We start from the raw sequence: 16,500 nt of genomic DNA, 5'->3' as shown, positions 1-16,500 counted from the left end.
ATGGCATTCCGAAATAACGTGCTGACGCAGTTTTGTGACACAGTGAAGCAAACACGCAGTGGGTGAGAAAGCGATCGAATCCACCAGGTAATTCCTAGCATTAGCTCGAAATTTAAAAAGAGAATCATCATCAGCCGGAAAACGTCCACTGCTGAACAAAGGCCTCCCCCTCAGAACGCATTTGGGGGGGAAGGGGGTTGCCATTATCCCTACACTTGGCGGCTTGAGGATCGCAGTGTTGCGCTGATGGTGTACGTAGAAGACGCTGCTGATTTTCCCTTAGTTGCCTTTCACGACACCCAACGGGATGTGATGAATGAAGAGTTAGAAAGTTAGTTGGTTAGTTAGATAGAAAGTTGGATATTTAACACTTGGATATTTTCCTTGAAAATTGGCAATAGTGAGTGCTGCTGTCTCCCCCACACTCCCCTCCGCTAGTGTAAATAAAGAAAAGACGAAAATCCTCCTTTACAATAATATATAGTCCTCCTCATCGGTTTCGATGACGGCGACCCCACAAAAACTATCCTCTATGCATTAAGACGCCTATTGTGGGCTCTAATATGGCTGGCTAGGCCGAATTTACTTTTAAATACTCTCCTACACGCGTGACAGTACAGTTGCCCAGCTGAGTTGTATGTATACGTGTAGGAGAACCATACTGTAATATAATAAAATTAAAATTAAATAATTTCGGGTGTAACAAATAGATAAAAGAAATAAACTGTGACAGCCGAACGACGGCATCCGTCAATTTAGTCAACATTTTTGTATATCTCTCTATTGTCTTCTATCTAGCTTACTCATACACAAAATTATATGAAAATTATTGCTAATAATGCATAAAATCCCAAGGTTTTTAACTCGGAAGTGCGTGTTATCATAGATATTTAAGTCCGCTGTTTAGAAGTGTTAGTTGCGGTTCGCGTGCCCGCTTTGTAGGGCACCGCTAAACCGAAGTTATGACGTGATCTACGCTTTGCCGCGACCTTTGCTTCCTATATTGCTGAACAAGATATACTGTGGTTCGACACGATAGTCTAATCTAGTTCTTTGCGGAAACAATCGAGAGTTGTTGATACGTGATAACTAACGATAGTTTGAAAGCAGTGCCGGATTTATATTTTTTGTGAGTTTAGGCCACTTTATTTCCGCCGCCCTATGTACCATCAGCCAAATATGTGGTCTAGTGCAATTAGACGTGTCTGTCAACTTGAAAGTTCGACTTTAGCGACATATTAATTTGGTAGGAACTTGTTTAAAAATTGATAGACCACTTATTTGGCTGATGGTACCTTTCTAAAATAATAATTTTCTTGTCCTCTGAAATTTGCCGCCCCTAGGACGTGCCGCTGCCGCCCCTAGGCCGCGGCCGATACGGCCTATTGACAAATCCAGAAAGTCATAAAATGTTGAGTCTAATGCTTATTATGGTCCGTACCGAGCTCAGTTTTAGAATAGGATGGACCCTTTCTCTTCTCGTGGGCGTCGTAGAAGACGGCGGGCGGGCGGGCTAAGGGACCTAATGTGAAAGAGGCAGTAGCGTTTTCTATGGCCAATAGCCGCTTCGCTTTCGCTTCAGCTCTGCGGTGAGGAAGGCAAAGTTCAGCCACCACATCATTTCGCCAAGAAAATCGTCAAGGAGGTACGCTGCCGATCTTCAATCAACAACTACGAACGTGTCAAGACTGTATCAACTTACACGAAGTTTAATGTTTATTGAAAGCCAACTCACAGTTTAGCACAGTGCAAATAGTGCAATCGAGGAACGATAGTAGAACTGAATTTTCAGTCGAAACGAAAACCACAGATATGAAAACATAAATATTTGAACTGCTGATACTGGTTGTTTCGGCAGTTGATATAGGTACTTACTACGATTTAGGTTTGGAATTCCGAATGAGCATGAATGCGAAAAGCTGCATGCGATGTGGCGACGGCTCGGTTTGGTACGGGGAAGACATCAATACTTGTTGATAAACATACATTTATGCTGAGCGGAAAAAAATCTGGCCCTCAAATGTATGCAGTAATAGGTAATTGTGTAGGTAGTGGGCTACATTTTGTGCCGGTGAGATATATTGATCATAAAGCTCTTGACGCATAAATTAATAATAATAATATCTTGGGACAAATTACACCAATTGACCTAGTCCCAAACTAAGCAAAGCTTGTACTATGGGTGCTAGACAACGGATAGACCTACATCACGTAAACCTACTCGGAACTTTAGCTTCGATTAAAAAACACGGTAGGTACAGTCACCAGCACCAATATCTGACACAACAAGCGTGCATAAATATCTGATACGACTCTATTTCTAGGGCCGGAAGGACGTGTCAGATATTTTTGCACGCTCCGCTGTGGCAGATATTAATGCTGGTGACTGTACCTACTACTGCTACGGAAACAGCTCCAGCCTACTAACTGGGCACAGGCTTCCTCGCAGAATGCACTCATTTCTGGCGTGATTTGTAGTTCTCACGCGGGCCCAGTGCCAATTGGGAAATTTCAACCGCCATATAAAATTTCTTCTCAAGATGTTTTCTTTCACCGAAAAGCTGATGGTAATTTCCAAATCTACATTTAGCACATAAATGCCGGAAAACGAAGAGGTATGAGTGCATGATCCTCTGCTTGATTGATAGATAGGTAGATCTAGTACGGCTTCTTTATACAATATTTCGAACTAAATCTGACACAATATCCAAGGCTGTACTGAATATCATTATCTTTAGCGTGTAACCTAAAAAGCTTTCGAACCAACCATGACTCACCCAGTATTAAAGGCGTAAAAGGAGGTCGGTCCCTCCTCGTAAGGAGTACTGTCGGCTTATGCTTATGAGGATTGTTTTGGCCTACATTTGACTTCTTTGGCTCTCGTGGTACTTCTGGTATGGAAAAGAATGCATAAGTTTGCGAAACACTTGGTGAGAGAAAAAGAATCAGAATCAGATCATGTGATCTATATCGCGATATACAAATTGACTAAAAATCCGGGCACGACATCGCCGGCACCTAAACCACTTAAGTTAAGTTTGAAATTCGTCAGAAATGTATCTTGAGGTAAACTTAAGAAATTTTTGACGCCCGAACACCAACTAGATAGGCACATCCCCGTGCGTCATCTGCCGTGAAGCAGCAGTGCTTGCACTGTTGTGTTTCGGCGTGGAGAGTAAGACAGCCGGTGAAAATTACTGGCACGTGAGGTATCCCATCTTAGGCCTCTAGGTTGGCAACGCGTTTGCAATACCCCCGGTGTTGCAGATGTTTATGGGCGGTGGTGATCTCTTACCATCAGGAGACCCACTTGCTCGTTTGCCATCCAGTCGAATAAAAAAAAAAAAAAAAAAAAAAAACATCGTTAAAGTTGGAGCAATACCGCAAGTGGCAGTGCCACTTGCGTATTGCTCCAACTAGTGGCACTGTGGCATTCTAAGGGGGACTTTGTTTTAGCTGTGGAATTCTTCCGGGTGATGATGATGGCGATGTTGACGTTTTACACAGGCAAATATTAAAAGTGATTTAAGGGCTAATTTGACTATGGTTATCGTTACAGCAATTTAGTTAAACTCGCATTAAAACTCTACACTCCGTAGACATAGGTTATAATTAGGTAGCGTATACACTAACTTGGTGCAACTCACACTTAAAAATTTAATGTATTTGCGGAGGCCATAAACGTAAGCCGTATCGATGTTGACCGCACAGTAGCTGCATCACTGTTGCATAACACTGTTGCAACTTGCATTAGGATGCAAGCGACGAGCGTGCAGCGTGTTGCTTGAAACGTTGCAATTGTCAATCATGATTGATGTGAGCAATCATCGTTAAGAATAGTTAAGCCTAATCACGTTGTCGTGATTTCGTGAAGCATTAGGGCATGAGGTCAATAAGATACTGTTGCTGTAATTGTTCACTTGTTTTAGTCGTGATTAAGTAGTTAATAACTTCGTTTAGCAATAGAAATCTTGACACGTCTTTTTATTAAAAAACCTTTTTAGCCCACTGCCAGAAGGAAGGTTATGTTTTTCGAGCGCATGTAGGTATGTATATTTATTTCTTTGGTAGGTATGACATGTACCTGGACTTCTTTTTAGTTTATTATATGGCAGTCGGGCAGACGGGTTTTTAAAATTCATGACTTTAAGAAAATTGCGTTTCGACACTCATAAAGAAATGACAATTGATTAGTGGTGACAAATAAACTTTTTTAGCCCCCGACGCAAAAAGATTAAGGCCATTGTCTGTCTGTCTGCCTATGGCACAGTGACTAGAACAAAATGTGGCAGTGGAAAAATGACTAGAACAATTTAAATGCAGTTTTTTACGTGTAAGCGAGCTTTCTTGCGGTGGTTCTTGGAGCTATGTTTGATAAAAATCGAATCAGTCCTTTCAGAAATATTGAATTTTGAAATAACAATGTCGAGGGTTTTTAACGTTTCTAAAAACTCAATTGCTTTTGGTAACTAGACCTACTTGTCAACGCTCTTATTTTGTTATATAAATAGAGTTCAACTCAAAATTTGAAACAAGTGAGTGGCTAAGTTGGTTAGGTTATTATCCTTTCTACACAAACACACACTGTCCCCTTATGCCTTGTACCACCGCCATTTGTATTCTGACAGGGTGATAACATGAGATGATGAGCCGTGGAAATAGCTGCGACCAATCCGGTCATCATCGCGAAAGTGATGGGAACTCGTGAAAGTGACTCGATCTTATACCGTGGTATTGATATTGCCGATTCGTTTAGCGCTATCCCGCGAAATTTTGCAATTTTCCGGGATAAATAGCTATCCTGTGTCGCAAACTCATCAACAGGGTCTCAAGCTGTTTCCATACAAAATTTCATCAATTTACATTGTTTTGCTAGTTTTAATAGATAAGAGTATCATTTTTTGCATTGAAAAATGACTTTCAGCCAAATTTCTTGCGGTGCATTTTTCTTGGCAATGATGGTCTTTTTTTTTAATTTGACTGGATGGCAAACGAGCAGGTGGGTTTCCTGATGGTAAGAGATCACCACCGCCCATAAAAATCTACAACACCAGGGGTATTGCAGATGCGTTGCCAACCTAGAGGCCTAAGATGGGATACCTCAAGTGCCAGTAATTTCACCGGCTGTCTTACTCTCCACGCCGAAACACAACAGTGCAAGCACTGCTGCTTCACGGCAAGATTAGCGAGCAAGATGGTGGTAGCAATCCGGGCGGACCTTGTACAAGGTCTTTCCATAAGCTTTGACACAAACACCTTGAGTAATATCTGCCACAGCGAAGCGTGCAAAAATATCTGACACGTCCTTCCGGTCTTTAGAAATAGAGTCGTGTCAGATATCTACGCACACTTGGTTGTGTCAGATATTGGTGCTTGTGACTGTACCTGGTATAAAAAAGTGACATTTAAAAGAGCCTTTTGCATGCATAATAGGGATGTTGACACCATTAAAAAATAATTCGAAGACACGACTCCAGTAAAAAAAACGCCTCCTTTTAGCCCTGAAAACCAGATTAATTTTCGATTAACTAAAAAATTAGATTTTTGTTGCTTTAAAACAAATAAATAGTTAGTTGATTGAGTGTGCGTTCTTTTTCTGTTCCGTGCTATTCAAACTCTATGGAAGAATTGTGTTTTGACAGCTCATAAAAATTACGTTGATTGGTGGTGTGAACATCCCTATTGTTTCTTCATCTATGGTCTTCCCATAATTCGAGATACTAAAATGACGTTTCATGTGTTACCTGTTTTTTGCGTCTCATAAATAGTGATGTGTCGCAACCGGTTATCACCGAAAGATTTTGTAGGTACCTATGTATGTATGTCGTAAAATATTAAGATCCGTGATGTACTAAAATGTAGGGCACTTGGGACATTCTAGAAAAGGTAAAATAGGTCTAATAAAAACACGACCGTTTTCGAGATATTTCGACTTTCAATAGATGTTGATGTTTAAGTTTCAATTTCATTCTTTGGCCTCTGTGTATACATATTTGTACGTATTTACAACCATACACTTCTCGGTTTTGCTAAGAGGTTGACGTTTCCGTTTTTTCTAGTTTTGTAGTAGGACTTTTAGACACTAGGACGTTTCATCCTTCGGACTTTTTGACCATGGACAATGTGACACCTGGGCTTTCTGACATTTGGACATGTATGCCCCTAAAGGATCGTAAAAGTGCATTTATATTTACAAAATGGAAAGTAGAATATCGAATGCTATAATGTTATTTTTGCTATCGTAAAATATAAATTTTATCGGTTATTTATGAAACCGAAATCATGGAGCAGCACTGTTCCTTTTATGCTTGCCACATTATTTTTACTTTTGACATTTCAGACTGTCATTTTAGTATCTTCATTTCAGAAATAGACCATAAATCGCTTCAACAGTTTGAGCATGAATAGGTAATAGACGGACAGGCAGACGGACAGTTGCTTTCACATATATAATATTAGGATTTCTTTCACATATATAAGGATTTCATATGATATACTTTACTAACTCAAACAAGATCAAAGCTGGTCATTTATTCCACAAACACGTAACCTCGCACGCACATCCTCCGAGATGAAACCGAATATCGACCGCAAGGGCACTCTTGCGCAGGCCATTGCACAACGCGATTTCTTTCAGACCACGTATCGGGTATAACGCTACATAACTGTATGGCCAGGATATGTGGCGTGAGGTCAAGTGAGGTCACTGAGGGTTTTTAAGTAAGTAAATAGCATTGAAGTAAGTAGATAGCGATTTAGCAGGCAGAAGTTTGAAGCAGATAAAGTTCTTCCTCGGCTGGTGTAGTCTAATCTACACACATGTGAGGTCGATTTAGCAGAAGCTTGAACCAGATAAAGTTCTTCCTCAGCTGGTATAGTCCAATCTACACTCAGGTGAGGCCGATTTAGCAGAAGTTTGTATTGAACCAGATAAACTTCTTTCCTCACCTAGTGTAGTCCAATACACTCAAGTGAGGCCATTTTAGCAGAAGTTTGAACCAGATAAAGTTCTTCCTCAGCTGGTGTAGTCTAATCTAGCCTTTCCTAACCGTTTTTAGGGTTCCCAACCTCAAAAGGAAAAAACGGACACTTTTAGGATCACTCTGCGGTCCGTCTATGTCAAAACCCTTTTTCTCAGAAACGCGTGAAGGCATCAAGCTGAAATTAACATCAAATACTCAGTTCTGCTACCCTTGAAGCAGAAATAAAACTTCTAACTCAACGCAATAAAAAAAAATGTTTCCATGAACTAAAATAATTTCGTTGCTCACCCGCGACCTTAAGATAGCTAAGCTGTAGGTATTGCTGTTGATGCCCCAAATAAATAAATAAATAAGCTTATGCAAAATATGCGTGTTCATGCAGTTCCTCCACTTCCACACTGTAAGAACACACACAAATCACAAAAACCCATCTATCACCACCACCACACTACACTGACGCGTTTCGAACTCAACCAGAGCTCATCTTCAGAGTGACACAACCGTACACCATGCTACCAGTTGTTAGACTAACGAACCACAACCACCGCTTAATTTGTCACTGTAACTCCCCAAGTACCCACATATATTTTATGAAACAAAAACAAAACTACCCACAAATTATTAATAATTTTTTAACCGTCCTTCAAAACTACCTTGATTTTTATTTATTTACTGGCAAAGTAACGCCTGATTCAATAAATGTTTCCATACGAATTGCCGTAACCGAAAAACTTATAGGGTGCTACTTGGTGTGAAGGTACCTAACTCTTATAGCAGAACCAATCAGAAAAGTCTGAAAATCTTCATTTTTTTTTATAATAATAATACATACATTCAATAATGTATGTTAGACTGTAAGGTATTTATTATATGGGCTAGTTGCCTGAAATAAACTTGGCCCATACAATAAATACCTTACATTTTAAGATACATTATTTATGATTAATAATATTTAAAACTATTTAGTTAGCATTCATCTGCGGGCATGGTGCCCCGGAACCGCGCCGGAACACGACGACTTTCGGCTTCTTTTGGCGTCTTTTGGCTTTCGGGGGGTTTTTTTAAATATGTCTATGTTCTGACTATGTCAGTATAGTAACCATCTAAAATGACCCACATCGCGTACATTTTGCTTAGGAGACTGCCTCCCTGAAAGGGGAGGGAGGGTGCCTGATGGTATGTTATTCATCTTCGTTACCCCTTTTTGGACTTAACTTATACTTACTTATATATAACTTCAGCATCTGCATCGAAGTATAGAATGTGATGTATACCTAATATTAATGTGACTTGCAACATAATTTCAAAGCAAAACTACTAAGCACTTAACCGCAAACAAATGTAAGCCTAGCGTTCCCATGATTTTCCCACCAGTTCACATCCCATGGTTATTGGGCAATGCCGCGTGTGGCCAGCCGAATAATGGTAGCCGTGGTCATGTATGGTCAGCTTTACGACCTATTGTTAGCTGTTTTAATCTGTTACTCGTTTTGATTGGTTCGTTAGTCTGTGTAAAACAGACAGAAAAAGACAGTTTTATAGATGCAGTGACTGGTTCTTCCCTTTTTTTGGTAGCTATCTTCCAAAATTGTAGATGTACAATCTACCCAAAAATGTCAATGGTCAGTAGCAATCGGGTTTTGGCTGTAACATTTTACAGGTAGGTAGATACAATAAACTTTTATACTTTAAATACCTATACACAATTGTGTGTGTCCCCGCAAAAATGAAGCTAACTCAGCATTATGATGAAGCGTTGATGCCTGCAGAGCTGATTTTGCAACTGAACCTTCTGTGACAAATATAAAAAATAAAACTTAGCTTCACGTAAATAGAAAAAATTAAGTGGCACGAAACTTAAAAAAAAATATCCTTTTCTTCCGTAGGCCTCCACTCCGACCTATCCATCTCCTCCCTGGACGGCGACGACGGTGAGACGCTCCGGCGCGGCGCGCTCGCGGCCGCCTGCGCGGACGCCGTGGCCGCGTACGCAGCGCTGGAGGGATCGCGCGTGCGCGACTCCATCGCGGCGCACGCGCGGCGCGCGTTGGAGCGCGAGCGGCAGATCGATGAGAAGAACGAGGTTATAGCTGACCTGTCGTCCAAGGTGAGACCAGTTAACATAATAAGGATCGCTTGCCCGTGCTTTTAGGGTTATTAATTAAAGAAGATATATTGACACAGTGACAATACACAAATTACCAACACTAAGCTTAGGTCTGGTCAGATTAACTTGAAATTTTGTAAACCTACATAATGTTAGTTGGATGATAATGCAAGTATAGTCAACGAAAAGTACAATTAGCGAAAAAAAACTTCTATTTAACACAGATTGATTTGTTTAACCGAAAAAAATCTAACAAACACGTAAAGATATCAAGCTTTTACACGCGGTGTGAAAATAAATAACAACAATTGGAGGCTTCTTATCGTATCGGCATCAAATTGACTGCTTTCGGTTTGATGCAAACGGTATTTCAATTGGCTAGGCCGTGCGGAAGCCGAATCTAAATCGGACATCTTTTTTTAAATGTCTTTGGATATTATATTATACAGTTTCTGTCCATAAGACTTAGTCTTGGACTCTTAACGCATTTTTAAAACGCATAAAATGTGAATCCATATGTGTGAAAAGTCCATAAAATAAATAAAGATAAAAAACAGGTTCTTAACAAGGTAGGTAAAATATAATGTACGACAAATTTTATCCAAATCCGTTGTGCCATTTTTGCGTGTTTTGCGTGATTTTGAGTATCAAATATGGAAACATCTAAACTTTCACCATATAATATTAGTAGATAGGTAATAATACTCCTTATTAATTAATTAATTTTCATTCAAAATTTCACTAAATTCTCAAAGGAACTCCCGAAAATTATTTATTTATTAAGGTTGCATGAAAAACATGCGCACTAAATTTCTTCATCGAAATAAATACACAATAATTGTTCGTTTGGAGATACTAATAAGGAAACATGTTATGTTTCCTCGGCAGACATCAAAATTTATTGATTGATTAGTTTTCTTACTAGCAATAGGTACATAACAACCTAATGCAAACCAGACGTTGATACATTATTTTATTTTTACATGCGTGATTTTTGATGACAACTGGTCCAAAACAAGACAGAAACTAATAGTATAATGTTCATATTTCACCACCGTCATTCTGCTTTGTCGACAAAGTGTGCAATACGTCAATTTGTTACACAACATCGTCTCAGATTCGCAAAACGCGACAGTCTAACAAGATTACTTAGTTAATCTATTATTGTTCCCGTCCGTTAAATCAAAGCTAGATTAACTGTTTGTGGGCAATATTTAATAGACAAAATGTATACAGATGTTGAACATTGTATTTTATTGGAAAAGTTCGTATTTAACGCACTCTCTCAATAAAATTAGCTTCAGCCATTGTTCAGTCGTTTTAACATTTGACACCAAATAATAAAGTTCCTTAAAAATGGATATGAAAATCTCTCTCTCTCTCTCTCTCCCGATGGAAATAGATTATTCACTACCTATACCTATTCTCATGGAGATTCTCATTGAGTTCCATGTATGGTCGACCAAAAAAGTGCTTTACCAAATTTAATGACTAGGGCCCGGAATTTTGCGTGAGGCTTTTGACAGATTGTAGGGAGAGAGCACCGCATTTCATGCCGGTGCGGCGGACAAGGGCGGTACTGCTGTGACTGGCGGAAGTGCCGCAGAGCGCGCGTTGTAACAAAAGACGGTCGCATTGGCGGCCAGCGCCCTGCAAAGTTGTATGAAATCTCTTTGCAGGCCGCTAGAGTGACCGCGGGCCGGCAGCCGAGCCGCAGCGTCTGCAGCGCGATACGTCCTGGCCTATTATTTGTAACACAACGTCAATATTTCATGTCATGTTTGAGAAATAGTAGGTTATTGTCGTGGCCTGGAAGTAGCCAATTGCTGGCTGAGTATGAGTATTAAACGGACGAGCTTGCGAGTCCGTTTAACTAATACGAAGCCAGTAATTGCTATTCCAGCCGAGACTTAATATAAAGCTTTTCTCAAAAATGATGAATAATTCTGAAATACTCGTAGACTAAACTTTTTCTCAAAATATATCATAACATTTAATTTTATTCCAATTATTTCTATTCTTATGCTTTCCGCCTTTTTCATTAAAATAAACTGCAGCTGTATTTTTCCACGAAAGCACCACAAGCTGTTTCAGACCCAATAAAAAAAGTTCGAAGTTCCAACAAAATATCTGATACCGCCCATTAGATTTGGCTGTATACGACTTGTGCCAACATTTCCATGGCCTTTTTAACTTTTTTAAAAAAGTTGTGACTGATTGCAGGCGCGCTAATTTATTATTGTCGAGCTAGCGCGCCTGCAATCTTTTTAACTTTTTAATTTTTCGCTGACCATAAACTATGCACTTCGCTTTCTGATATGTAAAGAATAATGTCAACTTTTAGGGACATTTTTGAGAAAAAAACATTATTGGTTCTAGTCCATGAATGGTCATCCTATGTACTATGTTCATCTACTTTCTCACTTTACTAACTACCTCAGTTCGAAACATCAATTGAAATAAAAGGCAGTCAGCCATTCGTTTTAATTAAGATAAAAGAAAATTATACGCCGTGTAATTTTTGTACAATACAAGTATACGCTACGGTCATACGGTGCGTAACCAATAGAATTTTATTACTTAAGGTTTATCTTTTATTACTGTAGCGTAGATACATAACATACCTACTTATGCTATATTTTTGTAATTAAACGACTATAAGGAAGGTGTTAAAATAAACCAAGAATATTTCACCCGTGACCCGTGTGGTGTCGGGTTAGAATTACACCTCTCCATTTCTTCCGTGGATGTCGTAAGAGGCGACTAAGGATATAGGTTAAGGTATACCGTAGGCGACAGGCTAGCAACCTGTCACTATTGTATCGTTTTTGTCAAACTTAAAACCTAAAATTGCTAAAAGTGACTCCGAAGCGGTAACGTTTCGTGTGCTTTGTCTACCTCATTTTATTGTACGTCTTATTATAATTTTCGTTAACTTTAAGGGAACATTCAACAAGTAAAATGTAGTAAATTTCTTATAACTCAACTATTTAAATTATAATTAGAATTACCTAATATAAAGCATTGTACACAGCGTATTAAGGTTCTTAAATTTTGTTATTATTTTTAAAGTTCGTGTGTAAAGTTTTTTAACTCAAACAAATCTAACAGAAGAAAGTTGATAAATTTGTTTTTTCGTCTCTTTTTTATGTCGCGTCAATATCAAAAGAAATTGTGAAGTTGATGGAAGAGATCGCTCTATTAAAGCGATAAGGCCGCCTATTGCTTACCTAGGAAAATCTGTACCGCTTACTATGTGTTGGTATACGTATATCACTCGTAAAGTTTGTAATTTTCACACCCTTTAACATTGACTGTAAAGTTATACAGTGTATTACCGGCAGCCGACAGGAAAAAAAGGTTTCTATCACTGTACTGAGCCACCTGTCAAAGTTATCGGAAATCAAGAAATGCATGTTTTGATTTCGTTAAATATTTTATTTTTCGTTGCCAACCTACCCAATATAAGTTCCAATTGCGTTTTTAGAGTGTAGCCCTCGCTTAATGGCCGTAAAGAAAATTACTGATGGTATCGTACAAGGCGGAATTGTTACTTGCTGTAGTAATGTAGTATTTTGCCTACCTACGTAAAAATTTCCAAATCAAATTATTAATCTGAGGGAAATAAGGAAGTTGCGGTAGACATGTCTTGAACTGTCAGATATTATGTAGTACCTAGAAAGTATCTACACATATGTAGTTTATTAAGTTTTCATCGTAAGAAATGACTAGCTGTAGTACCCGTGATTTACATGTTCATGACTCTTAATCTAAATCTATAAACCCATGGCTTAGATTTCGAGATTTTATCCTGATTTCGTGGGACTATCGGGATAAAAAGTATCCTATGTGTTATTACACATGCCCAGCTATCTACGTACCAAATTTCATCAAATGGTATCTTGTTGTTGCGTGAACGAGTAAGAAACACCATCCATACTCCATTCGTCCTCACAAACTTTCCCGTTTATAATATTATTATTAGTACGATTGACATAGATAGAAAAAACAAACAGGTACCTAGAGCAAACGACGCATATGTACAATTGCCGGTTTGTCAAACTGGCCATTTACAAAAGTACCAAATGCAGGTAGAGTAGATAAAGATTCAAAACATAGAGTCAATATTTGTTTATACACAGTACTTGTTGCTTTGACATCGGAATAGAATGCGCTATTGTGTATTTATCCTTCCTAATATTATGAATGCGAAAGTAGGTGAATTTGCCCATCCGTTTACCCTTTCACGCTTAAATGGCGTTGATTTATTGTGGCGATGATAGTTCGAGATCCTGAAAAGGACATAAATAGTTTTTATCCCGGAAAATTGAAATTTATATCCCTTTGACCCCGGCCTTTTGCCGGACTTAGACAAGTAAAGAGGTTAGTTTTTAATAGAGCGACAGTCACTGTCACTGACCTTCCATTGTTTGTCGAGGATATGCCATAGACGATTGGCTGAAATACGGCCCCGGTCAATCGGTTTTGTCCATGTTGGCAAGAATTCGAGGGCGGCGTGGGTGCACTGACCATAGATAATCTAACCCGATCCTGACTCATTGTTTTTTTAACGTTCTGACCATAAAGGTTGTATCGGTATCGGTTACTAATAGCATTTGTCAGTTACAAAACGTGATGTATTGTATTTAAAACTTCAATAGTATTTTGGTCTTAAATATAGGTATAAATCATTAACCTTTATATTCTGAACTTGTAAGGTGGTAGTTCAGTGTCTCTTGGCATAAGTATCCTCTAATATCATCCATTGCTTTATATCTCTAGCTACTCTTCTCTAGTTAGGATCAGCTGTTAATTTTAGCTCATTCTACCAACTTTTTCCCGGCCAACCTCTATTCCTTTTAAACCCCCGACGCGAAATGCGGGTTGTTATAGGTTTCACCGCTATGTGTGTCTGTGTGTCTGTCTGTCTGTGGCACCCTTGCTCTTAAACGGGTGGACCGATTTGAATGCGTTTTTTTATTTCAAAGTGGGTTTTTTAGCGATGGTTCTTAGACATGTTTTTACCATCTCTAGGGTAGGGTACTCATCGGTAATTATAAAACGTGAAAGTGTGTCTGGCTATTTGTGTATTTTATAGGACAAATGTACAAACAAGCAGACACACTTTCACGTTTGGTTATGGATGAACGCCGCAATTAATCCTCATGCTAAATTTCATGATAATGCTTATCATAATCCTACTAATATTATAAATGTGAAAGTTTGTGAGTGAGTGATGAAATTTGGCAAAAAGTTAGTTTAAATATAACCTGGATTCAAACATAGGATACTTTTATCCTAATATTCCCACGGGATAGGGATAACATTTTTAAATAACAACCGCTGGGCTTAGAGTCGGATTCGGTATGTAGGTAGCTGGACGTCTGAAATAACACATAGGCTACTTTTTATCTCGATTTTTCTACGGGATAGGGATAAAATCTCGAACTATTAACCGCTGGGCTTAGAGTCATGAAATTTGGTATGGGTGTTTTAATTTAACGTCAATGAAAACCACGATGTAAATTTAGGGAATTCCCACGAGAATTTAAAAAAATCCCGGAATTTCAATTTAACTGCTGTACCTAAAGATTTACGCGTGCGAAGTCGCGGGTAAACGCTAGTTATTTTAATATAATGAATTGTCAAGTAGTTCATTCGTGACAGCCAAATAACAAATTCCATCCATTAACTTGTTATAAACCTCATTGCGACTGAACATACCACTTAATTAGATAACGAGAAATATGAGCTAAAAGCTTTTACAGAAAAGTGCGTGCTGGATCCACATTTTGCTAAAACTTTTCTTAATAGAAAACGTTTAATTTATAATTATACGTATGCATGTACATACGAGTATTAGCCTTTGCCGCAGAGCTAATAGTAAACCAGTGTTTTGAGTATGCACGCGATTGTAACATACTCAACTAAAGTACAGTTCGGGTCATTAATCTACAGTGTAGTGACCTGCTGGCGTCACTCAGGTCACGCTAGGTGCACTAGGACTAAGCTCGTCGACAAACAATTTGTGAGACCCTTAAGTTAGGCACTTGTCTCACCGCCAGCGAGGAAACGATTGGCTATCGACTATTTTCTCGCTCAAGAAACGAACAAAAGATATAAGATCCTGTGTGAGTAAAAGAGACACATATATTAATAGTTGATCGCTGGCTGTTCACACTGTCGGCGAGAACTCGCTCTTACATCTTTTGTCGCAGCGACAAGAGCTATAAAACTCGCTGAGCTATAATACTCGCTCAGCGATGTCAGCTTGGCGGCCGCCCCGCTCGAGCGAGTCGAGTGGAGCGAGTAATCGCCCGTCGCACTCGAACACTCGCTTACAGCCAGCGACAAAACTATACTCGCTTCTCGCTGCTCGCCCACTCGTTTCTAGTTACTCGCTCTACTCGCTTCTCGCTCATCGTCGGTGGTGGGACAAGTGCCTTAGTGTCGTAAAATAGGTATCGACAAAACAACCAACTCACCAGCAACTCCTAGGCCATCTACAATAGGTACCATTTGAAAAGTTGTTAGCTTACTATACATAGTGTCACAAAATGAACCTGAATATTATTTCAGCTACTTAAATGTAGTTATTTTCAAAGGAATAATTTACAGCTGGGGTCGTAACAACGGGTTGCCTAAATTTTTTACACGAAGTCAGTTACCGATGGCAAGTTTGCCAGAAAACATATAGTTTCTCGTAAGAGTTCTGTAACTTGTTATAGACAAGGGGGAAAGTCTGCAAAGCATAATAAACATGTTTGCTTGTATTTGATCATAATCTAGTGTGGTGGTAATCGAAAACTGGCTCAAGTAGTGCACGATTTCCCTGGCTTACAATTTGAAGGAGTATAAAAGCAAGCTGGTAATTACCCCTAAATCTCTATATAACTGTGTTTTCTGTACTGCTTACTATGTGTAGGTGTTCAATAAAGAGTTAGTACCTGGGCAACCGAGCTTTGCTCGGGCTATAACTCGTTAATAAGCATTTTCCCAGAGATAAGGCCAAGCTAAATCGATTTTCCATCCCCGAAAACCCCTACATATTCCAAATTTCGTCGAAATCGTTGGCGCCGTTTTCGAGATCCCCAAAATATATTAGAAAGAAAGAATAACATAGTTATTATATTAAATACACTACATATATATACAAGAATTGCTCGTTTAAAAGTATTAGATTGTATTGTATTGTATTGTACACTTCTAAGCCTCCCATGACTTAATAAGGGACAACCGAGAAAAAGCTTAACTCGAATTTTGCTAATGCGGATTAATATCCGCTCTATATTGTCTTTAATTTTCCTGCCATACAATCCACTTGCCGGGGCAGATATTTGTATGAATAATTTGAATGTTTGTTCTCGGGTGTTGGATGTTTAATATGTATTTATGTATGTATTTGTCTGT

General features: G+C 38.9%; 1 protein-coding gene across 1 annotated transcript in view; it reads left to right on the top strand.

Annotated features, from left to right (window-relative positions):
• The window catches only part of LOC141431378 (bicaudal D-related protein homolog), a 161,185-nt gene that overhangs the window by 134,749 nt on the left and 9,936 nt on the right, over window positions 1-16,500 (top strand). The window contains exon 6 of the mRNA XM_074092549.1: window positions 8,870-9,090. Within this exon, the coding sequence (XP_073948650.1) occupies window positions 8,870-9,090 (221 nt within the window). The remainder of the gene's footprint in view (window positions 1-8,869; window positions 9,091-16,500) is intronic.

The sequence above is a fragment of the Choristoneura fumiferana genome, chromosome 9 (assembly GCF_025370935.1).
Source record: "Choristoneura fumiferana chromosome 9, NRCan_CFum_1, whole genome shotgun sequence".
Lineage (NCBI taxonomy): Eukaryota > Metazoa > Arthropoda > Insecta > Lepidoptera > Tortricidae > Choristoneura > Choristoneura fumiferana.
The sequence above is the reverse complement of the archived record's forward strand: the minus strand, read 5'-3'. Positions and strand labels throughout refer to the sequence as shown.